This window comes from Thecamonas trahens (genome assembly GCF_000142905.1).
Source record: "Thecamonas trahens ATCC 50062 unplaced genomic scaffold supercont1.23, whole genome shotgun sequence".
In the NCBI taxonomy this organism is placed as follows: domain Eukaryota; order Apusomonadida; family Apusomonadidae; genus Thecamonas; species Thecamonas trahens.
Window position 1 is genome coordinate 151310 of NW_013657657.1, and position 17715 is coordinate 169024.

The window sequence follows — 17715 nt, forward strand, 5'->3', positions numbered from 1 at the left end:
GGGGGGGGACTCAGCGTCGCTAGGGCCCACAGCAGTCACGGTTGGGCGAGAGTACAAAGGCCTCAGCTGGGCTTGTCGCCATGACGAGTATCGAGAGTGGCGAGGGCAGTCGCGCGGCGGGCGGCGAGGGCATCGAGATCGGCGGTGGAGGCGGCCTTGGCGGCGGCGGCGGCGGCCTGGGCGTCGGCGGCGCGTGCATTGACCGAGCGGAGCCGGAGGGCAAGGGCGCCGGTAAAGGCCACGAGCAGCGCGGTCTGTACCGCCCGGCGCTGAGTCATGGTCAGCGGCATGGTGGCAGAGATGGGAGGGTGCAGAGGAGTGGGGTTGAAGGGGGGGGAGGGGGCGGGGGAGTGGAATACGACGTGTTGTGGTTGAGCTGACGCGCAGCCGTCAGTGGACAGGGACGATGACTGGGAGAGTGGCAGACAGAGTAAGAAGCAGGTCAAGATTAGGGATGATGTATTCATCAGGAAGGAGAGGCAAGCACAGGAAGAGAGTTGTGGTTGCGGCCAGAGTGGTATCGCGACTCTGTTGTGCGAGAGTCGTGCGAGCGATGCTAGGAGATGTAGCAATGGAACAGTGCGATCTCGATCACAGCAAACGTGCGCTATGTGCGCGAGAGCGGCCTTTGTCGCTTCATCGGTCGAGGCGATGAGCTCGCGGGAGCGTCGGGGAACCACGGCAGCGAGTTCGAGGGCAAATGTGCACGGCGCTTGCGCGAGAGCGGCACGACTGCGGACGGCAGTCGTGAGCGCGCATCGATGAGAAGCGCTGGGTCGAGATCGGGCTCGGGCGAGCCGAGCGAGAGCGAGAAGACCGGCGAGAGGGCAGGCGGGGCGGGCGAGATGGGGATCGGGTTCGGGTGGAAGACCAAGGGCAGGGATCGGGTGGTGATGGCACTCAGATCGACGTAGAGATTATAGTTGAGGCGCTGGAGGACCTCCAGCTCGAGGGCGCCAAGCTCCTTGAGCGTGATTCCTGTCAGTGCGGCCCAATACGCGTTGTTGGGCGGTACGTCGAGCGAGTACTTTGCGGCGAGGAGGAGCGACACGACGACCAGCCGATGGCCGGTCCCCAGAAGGGCCAGGTTGCTCATTTGCTGGCTCTTGCGCAACTGGGCATCGAGGCGGGCAAGGTATTCGTCGGCGATGGTGACAATGTCCGAGTGAAGACCGACGCGGGCGACCAGCATGGCCGTGAACGGGCCAATCGAAGCCGACGTGACCGAAAGTGAGTTGCAATTGATAGCAGCTCGTGCCGTCGATGCACGGGAGCTCGTGCGTGCCACATCGAGAACAGGGAGATTGATCGGCATGTTAAGAACAGGAGGGGGGAGGGTACAGGACGTGGGTGTTACACAAGTGCCTCAATGGTGAGAGCGTCAAGTGTGCGTCGTACCCCACGGTTCCGTGCCCTTGGTGCGGCTGTTCCCTCTATCATCGGCTTACACACCTTTTGTCCCTCGTCTGGTCACTCTAATCCTCAAAATTGGCCGCCCAAACGTTTTCGCCCCGAAAGATGGGTCAGGTTCAGCCGGATAGCAGGCGCACAGTCAACGAGTTCAACGGCAAAGCCAGCTCGCCACACTCATGGCTGAGCCACTTCCGTTACACGGCCTTGCCCTGCGGGCATGTGCACAACTCGAAACCGCATGCTACATTGCCACGCACCAGCAGGAGGCGCTCCGCGGATTGTCGCCGACCTTGAGGGCCATGCTCTTGACCAGCTGGACAAACAAACGGGTGTACGGGTCGAGCGCGCGTGCCGACTCTCTGCCAGGCCGCACCCTTGTCCGCCTCCTCCTGGCAGGTGGAGCCGCCGCCGAAATCGACGCTCTCCTGCTCGGCCAGCCGGAAATCCGGGCTCCCAGCGAACTCGTGCTCATCCTTCTCACCCAGTGTCTGGCTGCCACTGTCGTTGACCTGGCATACGCTTGCCTACCCACTGCGGATGAGTTTTGCAATGGCCTCACTCCAACCAATATACCGCTTACCTGTCCCGCAACCGACCGTGCCACGCCCGCACATGCCACATCCGCACACTGCGCAAACGCTTGCGTCCCAACTGGTGAGCGCCTGCCGCAGCCGCTCGATCGGCTCGTCCTCGATTTCACCGGCGCGGCACTCACCGGTGAACTTCTGCTTGAGCTTGCACAACAATTTCGGGTGGTTCGCGGTATGTCGATCCGAGGCGGGCGGTGGCTGTACCCAGATGACCTGGCGGCAGTGTTTGCAGCGCTCGAGCCGAACACTCTCGAGTGGCTGAACGCCGAGTGGGTGAGCCGACTCGACGACAAAGCGTTCTGCGCCCTGGTGGCGAGCCACGGCGCATCGCTGCGCATCGTCGACGTCTCGCACGCAACGCGACTGACCGACGCCGCGCTTGACGCGCTCATCGCCCATGTGCCGAACCTCGAGTACATTGGGCTCCGTGGGCTTACCAGGCTCACCCTCGACGGCCTCCGGCGGCTGACGGCGGCGTTCCCCAACCTCGACGCGCCCACCGGCCAAGGATGCGGCAACCACATTCGGCCGGCGGCTGCGGGGCACTGGCGCCTGCAATGAACTTTTCAAATACCTATGCGAATTTCCCAACTCGCAGTAACGTTAGTCGACGTGGCCGAGTGGTTAAGGCGATCGACTGCTAATTGGTTGTGCTCTGCACGCGCGTGTTCGAATCACGTCGTCGACGACGATTTTTTTGCTCCGCTTACGACCCTCCCTCCCTTCCCCCTCCTTATCAACACTACCACCACACTTATAACCTGATAAAGAACCGTTGCTTCCTTCCTTGCCACAACAATCCAACCACTCGCCCCTCCCACCTCCCCCATCCCCGGTTTGCTCTCAACTCCACATGCACAGATCAACAGTAGACGTCCCATGGAACATGATCTTCATCTTTCCCCGATCTTCCACTCTGGCCATATCCAGCCTCCTGTCCCCACCCGCTCTCATGCTCCCCTTCCCTTCCTCCCGCCGGCCCCGGTGATCACAGCCACTTCAACCTCAAACTTCCCCCCTCCCCTTCATTCCTCATCTCCCATCCTCACCCCTGCCCATCCACGACCGTATGCTCCAAGACACACCAGCGGCAACTTGTTGTTGTTCGTTTAGCACACCCGTCGCCAAATTTTATTCAAACTTTTGATACTTTGCGCGCCATGACCCGCCTTCGACTTCCCTCGGCGACGACGACCAAGGCCAAGGCTAAGACGGCGGAGACTGCTGGGAACGCCGTGCTGAACGACTCGACGACGTCAACGGCGTCGGCGGCGTCGGTGCGGTCGACGACGTCATCGTCGGCGGCGCCCCGGCGGCGTCGGCCCAAGACGTCGTCAGGCCGCCCGCGGACGGCGCCGGCGCGCGACAGCGGCGCGAGCAGCAACGCGGCGCGGGCCAACATCCAGGTCGCCGTCCGTTGCCGGCCGTTCTCGCAGGACGAGCTGACCAAGTCGGACACACCGATCCTCAAGTTTACCTCGCCCAACTCGCTCCTCCTCCGTCAGTCCAAGACCAAGGGCTCGAAGCAGTACACCTTTGACCACGTGTTCGATCCGGAGACCGACCAGGCCGCCGTCTACGAGGCCGTTGTTGCCCCGTCGGTTGAGCAGGCGCTCTGCGGCTACAACTGCACCATCTTTGCCTACGGCCAGACCGGAACCGGCAAGACGTTCACCATGGAGGGCCGCCGCGACCCCGAGTCTGGCTCGTTCGAGGGCTGCGCCCAGGCCGGCATCATCCCGCGGACCATCTCGTCCATCTTTGACGTCCTTGAGTCGTCCAACACCGAGTACTCGGTCCGTGTCTCATACCTCGAGATCTACAATGAGGAGCTCCACGACCTGCTCGGCATGACCGTCCCGCCGCCGCCTCTGCGCATCTTCGAGGACCCCAAGGCATCGACGCCCGGCTCGATGACCGTCCATAATCTGGAGGAGGTGCCTGTCACTTCGGCCGCCGACATCTATCCTATCCTCGCCCGCGGCCAGGCCAAGCGCCAGGTCGCCGCCACCAAGATGAACGCCTCATCGTCACGCTCGCACGCTATCTTCTCCATCACCCTCCACATCAAGGAGTCCAACGCAGAGGGCGAGGACCTGCTCAAGGTCGGCAAGCTCAACCTCGTCGATCTCGCCGGTTCCGAGAACATTGCCCGCTCCGGCGCCCAGTCCAAGCGCGCTCGCGAGGCTGGTCTCATCAACCAGTCGCTCCTCACCCTCGGCCGCGTCATTAATGCCCTCATCGAGCGCCGCCCGCACATCCCCTATCGCGAGTCCAAGCTCACCCGCATCCTGCAGGACTCACTCGGCGGAACGACCAAGACCTGCGTCATCGCCACCGTCTCGCCGTCCGAGCTCAACTTTGAAGAGACGCTCTCCACCCTCGACTACGCTTCGCGCGCAAAGACCATCGTCAACACCCCCGTCGCCAACCAGCGCATGACCAAGCGCGTCGTCCTCACACAGTACATCAAGGAGATCGAGTCGCTTAAGAACCAGCTCCAGGCTGCTCGCGAGGCCTCAGGCGTCTACCTCCCGCTCGACCAGTACGAGGCCCTCAACTCGCGCATTGAGGAGCTCGAGGAGGAGCTTGCCACCGCCACCCAGGCCGTTGAGGATGGATCGGCCAAGATCACCGAGCTGGAGGGCTCGCTCGCTACCACCTCCGCCAAGGTTGCCTCGCTCGAGGCTTCGCTCGCCGCCACCCTCGCCGACCTAGCGTCGACGCAGTCCGAGCTTGCCGCCACCGCTGCCGACCTCTCCGCTACCACCGCCAAGCTCGACGATGAGACTCAGTGGTCGGCCACACTTGCCACCCACGGCAATCACCTCGTCTCGCGTGGCGAGGCGCTCCGCACCACTCTCACCGGCTCGCTCGGTGACCTCGCAGGCACCCACACCAAGATCGAAGCCTTTGCCGCCTCGGCCACCGCCAACGCTGCTGCTCTCGCCTCGTTTCAATCCTCCGCCGCAACGGCCTCCTCCGACTTTGCTGCCGTCCTCGCCTCGGTCAAGGCCGACTCGACCTCGCGCTTTGACGCTCTCGCCTCGTCTATCGCTGCCGTCCGCGACGCATCTACCGCCTCGCACGCGACTGCCTCCTCCTCGCTCGCGGCCATCGCGTCTACTCTTGCCTCGTCGACCGCAGACTCGCTCGCCATTGTCGCCGCACAGCAGGCCTCCATCACTGCTGCTGTAGACTCGGCCTCCGGCTCGGCCACTGACGCACACACCGCCGCCACTGACGCCCTTGACACCGTCACCGCACGACTCGAGTCCAACCAGGAGACGATGGCGGCGCTCCTCGCTGCACAGTCCGCCTCGCAGTCGGCCATGGCCTCGCTTCATGCCAACCTCATTGCCTCGGTCTCGTCAGCTCTTACTTCGTTCGAGTCCTCGCTCGAGTCCTCGCTCACCAGCCTCTCTGCATCCGTCACCTCGTCCATTGACTCCCTCACTGGCCGCGTCGCCTCGCAGGACGCCGCGCTCGACGATCTGCAGTCCCACCTCCAGAGCCAGATCGAGGCCCAGACCAAGGACGCGCTTGCCTCGTTCACTTCGGTCCTCAACGCTGCCGCTTCCTCGCTGGCTGCTGACCTTGCGTCCAAGACCACCGCGCTGCGTGCCACCCACGCCGACACCGCCTCGGCCATCGTCGAGACCCGCGAGACCCTGACTGCGGACATTGCTGTCGTCTCGGACCTTGCCGCAGACCTCTCGCACAACGTCACTGCCGGCATGGTTGGCGACGCTGCCACCGCCGCCTCGGATGCCGCTGCAGATGCTGCCGCAGACGCCGCCGCCGCTTCGACCGCAGGCCTCGAGACCGCCACCGCCGATATGGCCACCGACCTCGACAGGCTGCGCGCTTCGCTCGAAGCGGGCGCCTCCGATGTCGCCACCGCCATCACCGCCGCCACTCCGTGCCTTGACGACGTCGTGGCTGCGGTCGAGTCCACCGCGGCTACCGCAACCGACGCGCTGGCTGCGGCCCGCGCCGACCTCGACACCGCTGTCGACCACCAGGACAAGATGTGGAATGAGCTCTCGGTCGAGCCCGCCCAGGCTGCAGCCGAGGATGCCGTGGCCGCCACCGTGAGCCACGCCGATGACCTCGCCACCGCCATCGCCGACTTTGCCTACAACCCGCTCGCTCCCACCGGCGCGACTCCAGCCAAGGCTGACATGGCCAACTGGGCCATCGGCTCGCCGATGACTCCGATGCCGCGCCGTACCCCGGCTCACTCCGACCTCGCCGCGTCACCGTCCGCCCCGGTCCCGGCTCATACCCCGGTCGCCTCGCTTGCGCCTGCGTCCGCTCCGGCCTCGCCCGCCACTGCCCAGGACCCCACCGTCGCTGACAAGGAGAACCCGCCCGCCACGCCCGCCGCCAAGCTCGCGACCGATGCCGATGTCGATGCCGATGCCGATGCTGATGCTGAGCTCTCTACCGACGCTAACGCCGAGTCGGACGCGGACGACGCTGTTGCTCGCAAGGCTCTCGCGCCTGCCGACACCAACTCACCGCGGCCGCGCCGCACCCGCCGCTCGGCGCGAACCTGAGCCTCACTCACCTCGCCTCGCCTCGCCTCACCCCCACCTCGTCACGTATCCAAATAATAATCTGTACCCTCGACTTGACCAAAGCCAACAACAACCGATCACAATCGATGTACCGATGCCGGAGAACGGTGCGAGGATAAGGTGGTCTCGCCCAGCGGCATCCGGTTGTCACCGCTAGCTTACCTCTTTCCGAGCCCAAATCATTCGAGACTGACTCAATTGTCACCACTTGACTGCACACAATGGGTGACGAGTACGACATTCCGGACGAGGAGAAGCTCGAGATTGTTACGGGCTTTCTCCTGGACGCACCTCCTGGCGAGTTCAACGAGGTGGTCACTGACGTCCGCACCCTCCTGGGCAACGACGATCTTCTCAACCAGAAGTTCGCCGCTACCGCTCAGGCATACAACACCAGCCACATGGTTGCCGTCGACCTGCCTGACGCCGACCACAAGGTACGCATAATCATTGCCTCTCATTCGATTAATCATGTTCACCCCCTCCCCTGTTCACCATTGCCGTCTGCCATGTTCCTTCCACCGTCTGCCACACAGCAAGCCCTTCCCCTTCCCCCTTCCCTCTCCCTCCCTCCCCCCCCCCTCCCTCCCTCCCCCTTCTCCTCCCTCCCCCTTCCCTCTCCCTTGTCCTTCCACAGCCCCATCCCCTTGCCTGTCCCCGCCCCCTCTGGCCATGTCCACAGGTCGAATTTTTTTGGGCCGCCACCGTTGCATCGGCCACCGCCACCTCGGTTCCTATGCCCGCGCCCCCCCCTCCCCCTCTGAAGGCAACCCCGCATGCTGTGAGCTAGTCTGCCTTCCACTCCCCCCCCCCCCCTCCCCATCCACCCGCCAGTATGTTTACACAGCAAGGTGTACATTCCCGCTTCACCGACTCCACGCGTGCTCCTCCCCTTCGCTAGCGCTAGGCTGTCCGTGGTGGGCGGGTGGTGGGTGGTGGGGGCAAATTCGGAAGAACAGCCAAAGGGCGGCAAAGACGCATGCGGTCGAGTAGGCGTGCGTGAGGGCGGATGAGAAGCCGGCAAGCAATGACTCACAAGGAGATGTCGTGGATGGCTGTGTAGGTGCTGCTGACCAAGTACGGTGAGATCAGCCCGTCCGAGTATCTTGATCCGCGGTCGGCCCAGGTCGTGACGGTCGACCACGCTAAGCTCGAGGTGACCGGGACCGCGCCTGCGCCTGCGCCTGGCGCCAACGAGGACACCCGCGCCGCCGTCGACGCCGCCATGGTTGCCTACGTCGCCGAGTTCTACCCCAACGGACAGGTCGCCACCTACGCCACCGAGACCGGCCTCGTCATCTGCATCTCGGCCGCCAAGTTCTCGCCCGGCAACTTCTGGAACGGCCGCTGGCGCTCGGTCTGGACCGTCACCATCAACGGCGAGGACGTGACCTTTGAGGGTAAGTTCAACCTGCTTGTCCACTACTACGAGGACGGCAACGTTCAGCTCAACTCGGAGTTCACCACCTCGACCGAGGTCACCGCCGCCACTCCGGAGGAGATTGCCGAGGCCGCTGCCGCCGAGATCGCCCGTGAGGAGTCGTCCTACCAGAGCGCCGTCGGCGAGTCCTACGCTGTCATGTCGGAGCGCACCTTCAAGGGCCTCCGCCGCAAGCTCCCGGTCACCCGCCACCTCATGGACTGGGAGAAGACCGCTGGCTACAACCTGGCTCGCGAGATGGGCTCGTGAATACATCCTTCCCTTCCCCTCTCTGCACACCACCCTGCACACCCCTTTCCCTGCCCTTCCCAGCTTCTTGTATTTGGGTCGACCCCCGACCCGTTGTCGTGCCCCCTCCCCCCCCCACCCCCTCCCTCCGCTGCTGACCTAATGCCCCTGCCGAGTCGCACAGCACGCGCACCCCACTCCCCCCCCCCCACTCCCCCCCACTTCCCCCCCCTCCACCCACCCTCCACCCACCCTCCACACGCCGCGACCATGGCAGGCTTCTACTCGCCATTGGACCAGGCGTCGATGACGGTGCTCAGCTTTGACGAGCTCGGTGCCACGTTCTGGACCACGTACTTCCCCGGGGTGAAGACGCACGCGAGTGTCGAGCTCGGTGGCCTCTTTGCCGCCCTCGCCGTCTCGCTCGAGACCGAGATGACGAGCGGGGACAAGCGGGCGCTGGGTCTCATTCTTGACCCGCATGGCTCGGGCTCGACTTCGATTAACGACTTTGCCTGTCTCCTCCGTTGGTTCGGTCCCTTTCCCAAGCTCATCGCCTCGCTCCGCGGCCTGCTCACCGATGACTACGGCGCCTCCTTCTTCTTTGGCCACCTGCCGGGGCCAGAAGCCCTTGGCCTCGTGGCTGCCAGCCAGCCTGGTACCTTTCTTGTTCGTTTCTCACAATCGGATGCCTACCATGGCGGCCTGGCGGTGACCGTCGTCGGCGCAGATCGCAACGTCCGCCACTGGAAGGGCATCCGCGCCGTCCCCGGTGTCGGCATTGTCTCGGTCGACCCGGCCACAAACTCCCCGATTGTTTACGCCACCCTCATCGAGTTTGTCAGAAAGGGCCTTGCCGCCATGGCTGCCCCGCTGGAGCTCCACCCGGCTCCCGGCTCACCCTTTGTCGACATCTACCGCTCTCTGCCCGCTTCGCCACCGCCGCCCGTTCCTCCCAGCGTCGTTTACCACTCATCGCTCGACGAGGCCTTCAGCTCACTGCCGACACAAAGCTCGCCTGCATCGCGCTCTACTGTGGAGCCGGTCCGCAGTCCGAGCACCAGCTCGTGGGCGCCGCCAACACCACCCACTACCTCGCCATCGCCGCCGGCCCAACCCGTGCCCCCATCCACTAGCCCGACCGATGGATACACCGGGTGGGCACCGGGTAGCACAGCACCGGTCGCTTCCTCAGATCCGCCGCCGCGCCGGCGCTCTGTCTCACCGTTTGTTGCCCCGGCGAACAACTCCGAACCGTCACCGTTTGCCACCCCCCGGAGCCGCGGCGTACACCTAATGCCTCGCTCGCTCCGCCCCAGCCATCGCCGCTTGCAACTGCTGCAGAAGCATCGGGCTATGCCAAGCTTCCGCCGCTCTCGCGCATCTCGCCGCCGCCCGAGTACGGCTCGTGGTCACCGCCGGGCGCATTCAGCTCGCCGCCGGTGGTGGCCGGCCAATCAGCCAGCGGCGACGGCTACGAGCATGACATTTCTGCCAGCTCTATGGTGCCTTTGCCTGCGCCCGGCGTCTCGGCATACGACGCGTACCAGCGATACACACCGTCGGCCGCGCCCGGCTCGATCCCGGTTGTCGGCGGCGTGCTCCACTTTCCAGGAGCAGGCGGGAGCCAGCCGCAGCCGATCCAGCGCCAGCCCAAGTCGCCGCACTACGACATACCACAGGACCTTGGTCCCGTCGCGCCGCCGGTCCTCTCGACCTCGCCGGTCAGACCAAGCTTTGCCGACATGCAGGCAAACCGCCAAGTCGAGCAAGCAGCGCTACCGCAGTCCAAGGAGACAACGCTCACCTCACGGCGCAAGGCTCGCAAGGACCGCTTCGCCGTCCTCCCCACCCTTGCGCTCGAGCCTGCAGGTAGCGCAGATGCATCATCGAGCTCAGCCGCACACACCGCGGTCGATGTGTACAGCTGGCGGCTGGGCGGTCACAGCAGCGGTAACTCGCCCAAGCCGAGCCGCATCCATCTGCCGGGCGCCGCCGCCCAGCACCCGTCTTGGCTGGCTGCCGGCCAGGGTCACACTGTTGTGCTCACCGGGACCGAGACGGGCTGGGGCTGGGGCTCAAACAGCTACGGGCAGGCATGTATCGCTGGTCCGCGCACCGACTTTGCTGAAGCGCCGCTCCCGCTAGAGACTGCAGGCGCGCTGGATGATGGCGAAGTCATTGTTGCCGCCGATGCCGGTGACGCGCACACGATGCTTCTCACCTCGCGCGGCCGGGCGCTCGCTGTCGGCCACGGCGCTGATGGTCGTCTTGGCACCGGCTCCAACAAGCTGGCCCGCAAGCCAACGCCTGTCGCTGCGCCTACCGCTGACATTGCTGCTGTTGCCGCCGCCGGTGGGTGCTCGGGCGCGCTCACTAGCTCGGGCACTGCCCTGGTGTGGGGCGACAATCGCTACGGCCAGCTTGGGCTTGGCGCCGACGTGCCGACCGCCGTGGGCGCGCCGACGACGCCACCGGGTCTCGAGAGCGTCAAGGTTGTCAAGCTCTGCTTTGGGCGGACGCACGCAATGTTTCTCAGCAGTGACGGCTCACTCTGGGTGGCTGGCACCGGCTACTCGGGCCAGCTCGGTCTCGGCACCCATCGCCGCGCAGATGTGCCGATCCAGGTCCCGGCAACCGCCTTTGCGTCCACCGCCGGCGATCGCACCGAGCTTGTCGACATTGCTGCCGGTGACGGCCACGCGCTCGCGCTCACGGTCGACGGACGCGTCTTTGTCTGGGGCACGGGCTCGGGCCTCGACGGCGTGGCCGCACCGACATCGCCAGCCTTGTATGCGCCGGCGGCGCTCGACGGCGTCCGGGTCCTGAGCATTGCTGCCAAGTTTGGCACCTCACTTTTGGTCACTGATGCTGGCGTTTGGAACGGGCGCCAGCTGCTGTTTGCGTCGCCGTCTACGGTGGTGCTGTCGGTGGCGGTGAGCGAGGAGGTTGCTGTCGCGCTTGTGACGCAGCTGCAGATTGCGGCGAGTGCAGGGGCTTCATCAACGAGCGCGGGCCTGCTCCCTGACGCCGAGTCGTACTGGGCGACCGGCGAGCTGCCTTGCAGTACTTGCTTGGCCGAGCTTGCGCGAGGCGGCGCGGTCTTTGCTGACGCAAACCCAGCAAGCGCCGAGTACGCACTGGTGGTGGATCTTGCGAGCGACAAGGAGCTGCTGGCACTCGGGCGTGCCGCCAAGCGCGCGCACCATGCATCAGTCTCGGCGTCGTCGGCGGTCGCACTGCGCAAGGTTGCCCGCGAGACCGTGCGCCGGCTAGCGCTGATGGCGTCGGACGCACTCGGCGGAGCCGAGCTCTCCGGAGCCCAGACGCCTGGCGCTGGCCTCTGCGGCCAGGTCCTGCTTGGCTCACTGAAGACCGGCGGGATGCGTGCGCGGACTCTGCTGTTCAAGGTGCTGGCCGACTTTGCAGGCGTGCCGTGTGCCCTCCTCCGCGGTGTCGGCGAGCAATGTTGGAACGTGGCGTCGCTTCCAGGCGGCGACGTCGTTGTTGACGTCCTTGTCGACGTTGCCTCGATATACCCGGTCGGCTCGAGCGAGGCGACAGCATACTGTGTGGGTGAGATGCGCGAGTTCCACGCGGCTTTGCGGGCGTCACGGACTGGGCCGGCGCCCGCGCATCTCGGCTTTGACGTCAGCTCCGTGACGATGCGAGTCCCGGTGGGCCGCGGCGGGTTTGGTCTCGTCGAGCGCGGGGTGTGGCGTGGCATGGCAGTAGCCATCAAGACGCTCGACGCATCGCTGGCTTCGGATCCGCATGCTGCGGCCGAGTTTGAGGACGAAGTCTGGCTGCTCTCGCAGGCGCAGCACCCCAATGTGGTGCGGTTTGTGGGCGCGTGCGCCGAGCGGCTGGTTCTGGTCACCGAGTTTTGCGGCCGCGGCTCGCTCTGGGACGTGCTCCACGAGCAGCCGATATCGCTCTCGTGGGGCTACCGCCTGTTGTTTGCCGCTGGCGCCGCTGCCGGCATCCTCTACCTCCACGACCATGCCTCGCCGCGGATCATCCACCGCGACGTCAAGTCGCTCAACCTTCTCGTCACCGACAAGTGGTGCATCAAAGTCGCCGACTTTGGCCTGGCGCGAGTCAAGACCCGCCACGCCGTCCTCACAGGGCGGCGCATCGGCTCGTTCCAGTGGATGGCGCCCGAGCTATTTGAGGCAGGCACGCCCTACACCGAGGCTGTCGACGTCTACGGCTTTGGTGTCGTGCTGTGGGAGCTCGCCACACGGCACATCCCGTTTGAGGGCCTCGCTCCCATCGACGCTATTGAGCTCATCGTCTCGGGCGCCCGTCCGCCCCTCGACCCGCAGGCCTCGGCCTACTGGCCGCCGGGCCTTGCTGACCTCATCGCCCTCTGCTGGCACCCGGATCCGGCGTCGCGTCCGCGCATGGCTGTCGTCTTTACCGAGCTCCAGCGAATTCGCGAGGCCATCCAGTCGCGACCCGACACACTCTGACCATAGCTGCTGTCATAACACACGCCCTTCACCGACCGCAGTAGACCGCCAAAGAGCGCAGTGCTGTCCTTGGATTTTCGATCGCGCAAGGCCGACCCGATCTCGCGCGACTCGTAGTCGCGCCGTGCCGGCTCGGCTGCCCACTGAGCGACAGCGATTCGACAATCGACTTGGCCGCCCACCCCACCCCACCCCACCCCGCCCCACCCGAACCCCACCCACCACCTCTGCACACCGTCCCTCACCTCTCCCTCATGATTCGCAAGGGTGCCAACCTGGGCAGGCGGCCCAAGGCCCGCACCAAGATCACCATCAAGCCGTTCAAGGGTACGTAGCCATGCGGGAAGGGGAAGAGGGAAAAGGTCGTAGAATGCTTGCCGACTGCGGCGGCGGTGATCATGATCGCGGCCGCGGTGACGGTGTTTTTCGCGAGCTCGGCGGCGGCAGCGTGTGTGTGGCCTGCTGTGAGAGCGAGAGGGGAGGACTCATGGGAGAGGAGGACCTGTGGCGTGTTTGCCTGGGTGCGGGGCGTGTGGCACGGGCGGTGGGATAGTCAAGCCGACGCTGCCGGCCAACTACTTTGACGAGTCGTGGAACAAGCTCCGGACGGCGGTAGCGTCTATCTACGGCAACTCGGGCGCTGGCGGGTCGTCGTTGGAGGAGCTGTACTCGCTTGTGGACAATCTGTGCTCGTACAAGCATGCCGCGGAGCTGCACACCAAGCTGATGGCGGAGCTGGAGTCAATCCACGTGCGGATGGGCGCCGAGCTTGCCGCGCGAGCGCGCGAGCTGGACGGCCCGCGGCTGCTGTCGGCCATGGACGGGGTGTATACACAGGCTGCGGAGCATCTGCTGCTTGTGCGGCAGGTCTTCCTGGTGCTGGACCGATCGTATGTCATTGCGACGCCGCGGCTGACGTCGCTGTGGGCATCAGGCCTGGCGCTCATCCGCAAGCACGTTCTTGCCGCCCACCCGGCGCTGCTGTCTGGGGTGGTCGGAGCCCTGGTCGACGGCATCACGGCGGAGCGGTCGGGGCATGCTGTCGACAGCGAGATTGTGGTGCGGCTGGTGCAGATGCTGGTGGCGCTGCAGCTGTACGAGGATCACGTTGAGGCCAAGTTTGTCGACGCGACGGCGGCGTTCTACGCGCAGGAGGGCGGGGTCAAGCTGGCGCAGCTTGGCCTGCCGAGCTATCTGGCGCATGTGCAGGCGCGTATTACTGAGGAGAGTGAGCGGCTGACGCGGTACGGGACGGTGGCGTTGTCTGGAGAGCGTGTGCTGGCGCTTGTGGACGAGCATCTGATCCGAGCCAACGTGGAGGTTGTGCTGGAGCAGGGTGGGCTGAGCGAGCTGCTCAACGCGAGCATGCATGAGCCACTGGCGACTCTGTACGGCCTGCTGGGGCGGGTGAGCGCACTGCCTGCGCTCTGCACCGCGATCCGCGGGTATGTCGAGAGTACCGGGACGGCGATTGTGTCGGATCCGGCCAAGGACAAGGGCATGGTCGATGCGCTCATCGAGCTGCACACGCGGGTGCTTGCGGTCGTCGAGGGGCCGTTTCAGAACAACCCCGACATCGGTTACGCGCTCAAGGATGCGTTTGAAAAGTTCATCAATGTGCGGCAGAACCGCCCGGCGGAGCTCATTGCAAAGTACATGGACAAGCTGCTCAAGTCGTCGGCGGGCAAGGGCTCGGACGAAGACGTGTTGCTGGGCAAGCTCGATGCTGGCCTCGCGCTTTTCCGATTTGTCTCGGGCAAGGATGTGTTCGAGGCGTTTTACAAGAAGGACCTGGCCAAGCGCCTGCTGCTGGGCAAGTCTGCGTCGGCCGACGCCGAAAAGGCCATGGTGGCGCGGCTGCGCGACGAGTGCGGCTCGACCTTTGCCAACAAGCTCGAGGGCATGATGAAGGACATCGAGCTCTCGCGCGAGCTCAACGCGTCGTGGAGCGAGGGCGGGAGCGCGGCGTCGGTTGCTATGTTTGCGCACGTCCTCACCATGGGCTTCTGGCCGACGTACCCCGAGCACACGGTCCTTCTCCCGCCGGATATGGCTGGCCACGTCGACGACTTTGAGGCCTTTTACAAGACCAAGCACTCGGGCCGCAAGCTCAAGTGGCAGCACTCGCTGGCGACGGTCTCGCTCGGCGCCGTCTTTCCGTCGGCCGGCAAAAGGTGCTGGCCGTCTCGCTCTTCCAGGCCCTTGTCCTGCTGCTGTTCAACGACAGCGACTCGCTGCCTTTTGCCGACATCAAGAAGGCGACCCAACTGGACGACAAGGAACTGGTGCGAACGTTGCTCTCACTGTGTGCAGGCAAGCCCAAGACCCGCGTCCTGCTCAAGAGCCCCAAGGGCAAGTCTATCGGCCGCGACGACGTCTTCTCCTTCAACGCCGCCTTTGCCAACCCGCTGTTCAAGATCAAGATCAACCAGATCCAGATCCGCGAGACCAAGGCCGAGGCCGCGTCGACCAAGGCCCGCGTCTTCCAGGACCGCCAGTACCTCATCGACGCAGCCATTGTCCGCGTCATGAAGTCGCGCAAACGCCTCACCCACCCGCTACTCAACGTTGAGGTTCTCAAGCAGCTCCGCTTTGACGTCTCCTCGGGCGACTTTAAGAAGCGCGTCGAGTCGCTCATCGACCGCGCCTACCTTGCCCGCGACGAAGCCGATCGCACCACCTACGTGTATCTCGCCTGAGCGGACGCGAAATGAAAGCAGGCCAACCGGTTGTCCTCATTCACTCGGCAGCTTGGTGAGGACAAACGAGTCGATGACGGCGCGCGAGTCGGCGGCGACAAACTCGAAGCGGAGCGAGGCCGGGCTCGCGTCGGGCGCCGAAAGCCACATCCGAGCGTAGCCGTAGACGGTGCCGTTGCGCGCGGCGGAAAAGGGAAGTGGCGGTGAGACAAAGGTCGGGGCGTGGCCCTCGATGTTGCCGGCCGCTCCGTTGACAATGTACACGGTGGCGTTGGGCGAGGCGTACGAGGTCGAGACAAGCTTGCCGTCGAGCGACGGATACGACCGCTCGTAAGCGTGCTGGTGCGACTGGAGAGCGAGATCGACACCCGCGGCGTGCATGGCGGGCTCAAGCCACTCGCGGTAGAGCGGGGCGTGGCCAAAGCAGTCGGCCCAGTCGCCGTTGGAGGTCGACGAGCAGAGGAACGGCCGATGGCCGAGGGTGAAGCGCCAGGCGGCGGCGGCCGCAGCCGGTGAGGCCAGGTCGGCCTCAATCCATGCGTGCTGCGGCGTACCGGGCGCAAAGCCAAAGGTGCCGTCGGGCCAGATCGGGTCGTTGTTCGGGTAGTCGGTGGCGAGAACGGTGATGTGCAGGAAACCAAGATCGAGCGAGTAGTAAAGCGGCGGCTCGCCGGGCCCGTCAAAGGGAAAGACTTTGAGGTACGGCTCAAACTTGTACGGGCAATCGTGGTTGCCTGGCGAGTACACCGCCGGCAGATATGCCAAAACGCGCTCCATGCGCCGCAGATACTCGTCGAGCAGCGGCAGCGAGCCGTCCATGTAGCTGATGTCGCCGTTGAACAGCAACGCGTCCCACTCACCGGTGGCCACCTCGTCGGCCAGCGCCGCCATGGTAGGCGCCGAGTGCAGGATGCCCATGTCGCCGATAAACAGCAGTGCCATTCCTCGGGCCGTCGCGCTGCGCGCGCCCGGCACCCGAAAGTGAAAGACCGGCGAGAAGCGGCCGGGCGCGCCGACCTTGTAGTACACCCGAGCCCCGGGCGGGAGATGGGCCATGACGCCGGTGTACAACCAGCCCTTCCACCCGCCAGAGCTATGCGTGTAGCGGGTGGCAGACACTGTGGAGCCGAGATCGGCTGGCGAGAGACCCCAGGCAATGACAGCGGCATCGATGGGCGGCAAGGTGGCCCAGGTGGCGCGGATGCCCATGGCGCCGCTGCCGTTGTGCAGCGGCTGCAGGCTGAGATGGACCTGCTCCGGAAGGCCTCCCGGCTGGCAGCACGCATACTCGCAGACCTTGACTTCTGCGCAGATGACGGTGGCAAACGAGGCCTCGTTGGCCCATCCCCAGATCGCGCCATCGAGGGCGGCAGCCAGATCGTCGCAAAGTCTGTGGAGCTCGCCTAGGAGCTTGCCGCAGAGTGCGTCGAGCTCGCGAGTGGCGTCATCACGGGTGGCGTTGTCCAGCAGGCGAGCGGCAAAGGTGTCGACCAGCGCCAGACACACATCACACTCGCTCGACGTGTTCGACGCCTGCTGCGCGCCAATGGACGAGTCGATGCCGCCCAGGGCCAACCGGAGCGCGTCGTCGGCCGGCACGACAACGGGAGCAGCGGCGAGGAGTGGAGCGAGGACAGAGAGGGCGACGGCCATGGCAATAGTAGCCAAGGCCAGCATAGATGTCCGCAACATTGGAGGTGGGAAAGGGGGGAGAGGGATTGGCCATGTTGTGACTGACTTTGCTGTGTGGCGGCGGCATGCGGCGGGCTGGCCAATTTGGTGGGTGGTGGTTGGCACTGCCACCTCGACCAGGTTGGGAGTCCTTGAGGGGAGGGGGGGAGGGAGGGACTGCTTGGCCACCGCCAGCCACCAATTGGCAGAAAAAGGACCAACCTCTGCCACGGCTACGACCAGGCGACGGCCACCACTCGGACGACGACAACGGCGACCTGGGTAGACCTCACCCCACACCTCACCCCACCCCCACCCCACCCCACTCCATCCCCCCCCCCCCCCCCCCCCCCCTCCCATACACACATACCATGGGAGGCTCTGCGTCTGTGATTGCGCCCGAGCAGGTGGCCGAGCTGAAGGAGGCGACGGGCTTCTCGCAGAAAGAGATCAAGCGGCTGCACAAGCGGTTCAAGAAGCTCGACCGGAACGATGACGGACGGATCAACGTGGACGAGTTCAAGCGCATTCCCGAGCTGCAGACCAACCCGCTGCTCGAACGCATTGTCGAGCTGTTTGACGTCGATGAGGACGCATACGTCAACTTTGATGACT

General features: G+C 65.1%; 9 protein-coding genes and 1 non-coding gene across 10 annotated transcripts in view; 7 read left to right on the forward strand and 3 right to left on the reverse strand.

Annotated features, from left to right (window-relative positions):
- Window positions 1-62: 62 nt before the first annotated feature.
- Window positions 63-290, reverse strand: AMSG_05405 (uncharacterized protein; the record flags this gene model as incomplete). Its single annotated transcript, XM_013902372.1, has 2 exons — window positions 63-176; window positions 204-290. The coding sequence occupies 2 exons, from the start codon at window positions 288-290 to the stop codon at window positions 63-65; spliced, it is 201 nt and encodes a 66-aa protein (XP_013757826.1).
- A 152-nt stretch (window positions 291-442) lies between these two features.
- On the reverse strand, window positions 443-1879 carry AMSG_05406 (uncharacterized protein). The gene has a single exon (XM_013902373.1). It carries the CDS (start codon window positions 1313-1315, stop codon window positions 608-610), a length of 708 nt encoding a protein of 235 aa, XP_013757827.1. The 5' UTR covers window positions 1316-1879; the 3' UTR covers window positions 443-607.
- Window positions 1590-2564, forward strand: AMSG_05407 (uncharacterized protein; the record flags this gene model as incomplete). Its single annotated transcript, XM_013902374.1, has 2 exons — window positions 1590-1913; window positions 2085-2564. The coding sequence occupies 2 exons, from the start codon at window positions 1590-1592 to the stop codon at window positions 2562-2564; spliced, it is 804 nt and encodes a 267-aa protein (XP_013757828.1).
- Window positions 2565-2609: 45 nt separating this feature from the next.
- AMSG_20025 lies at window positions 2610-2691 on the forward strand. Its single transcript has one exon. It is a non-coding gene; the product is annotated as a tRNA-Ser (tRNA).
- A 472-nt stretch (window positions 2692-3163) lies between these two features.
- AMSG_05408 (uncharacterized protein) lies at window positions 3164-6565 on the forward strand (the record flags this gene model as incomplete). The annotated part of the gene is made up of 1 exon (XM_013902375.1): window positions 3164-6565. The coding sequence occupies one exon, from the start codon at window positions 3164-3166 to the stop codon at window positions 6563-6565; it is 3402 nt and encodes a 1133-aa protein (XP_013757829.1).
- Window positions 6566-6793: 228 nt separating this feature from the next.
- Window positions 6794-8276, forward strand: AMSG_05409 (F-actin-capping protein subunit alpha; the record flags this gene model as incomplete). Its single annotated transcript, XM_013902376.1, has 2 exons — window positions 6794-7023; window positions 7650-8276. The coding sequence occupies exons 1-2, from the start codon at window positions 6808-6810 to the stop codon at window positions 8274-8276; spliced, it is 843 nt and encodes a 280-aa protein (XP_013757830.1). The 5' UTR covers window positions 6794-6807.
- A 249-nt stretch (window positions 8277-8525) lies between these two features.
- On the forward strand, window positions 8526-12767 carry AMSG_05410 (TKL protein kinase; the record flags this gene model as incomplete). Its single annotated transcript, XM_013902377.1, has 2 exons — window positions 8526-9542; window positions 9575-12767. The coding sequence occupies 2 exons, from the start codon at window positions 8526-8528 to the stop codon at window positions 12728-12730; spliced, it is 4173 nt and encodes a 1390-aa protein (XP_013757831.1). The 3' UTR covers window positions 12731-12767.
- A 217-nt stretch (window positions 12768-12984) lies between these two features.
- On the forward strand, window positions 12985-15460 carry AMSG_05411 (Cullin 4; the record flags this gene model as incomplete). Its single annotated transcript, XM_013902378.1, has 2 exons — window positions 12985-13057; window positions 13284-15460. The coding sequence occupies 2 exons, from the start codon at window positions 12985-12987 to the stop codon at window positions 15260-15262; spliced, it is 2052 nt and encodes a 683-aa protein (XP_013757832.1). The 3' UTR covers window positions 15263-15460.
- A 5-nt stretch (window positions 15461-15465) lies between these two features.
- Window positions 15466-17082, reverse strand: AMSG_05412 (uncharacterized protein; the record flags this gene model as incomplete). The annotated part of the gene is made up of 1 exon (XM_013902379.1): window positions 15466-17082. One exon carries the CDS (start codon window positions 17080-17082, stop codon window positions 15466-15468), a length of 1617 nt encoding a protein of 538 aa, XP_013757833.1.
- Window positions 17083-17471: 389 nt separating this feature from the next.
- AMSG_05413 (uncharacterized protein) overlaps window positions 17472-17715 on the forward strand; it is a gene marked incomplete at its 5' end in the record, with an annotated part of 6425 nt that continues 6181 nt past the window's right edge. Inside the window, one exon of the mRNA XM_013902380.1 lies at window positions 17472-17699. Within this exon, the coding sequence (XP_013757834.1) occupies window positions 17472-17699 (228 nt within the window). The remainder of the gene's footprint in view (window positions 17700-17715) is intronic.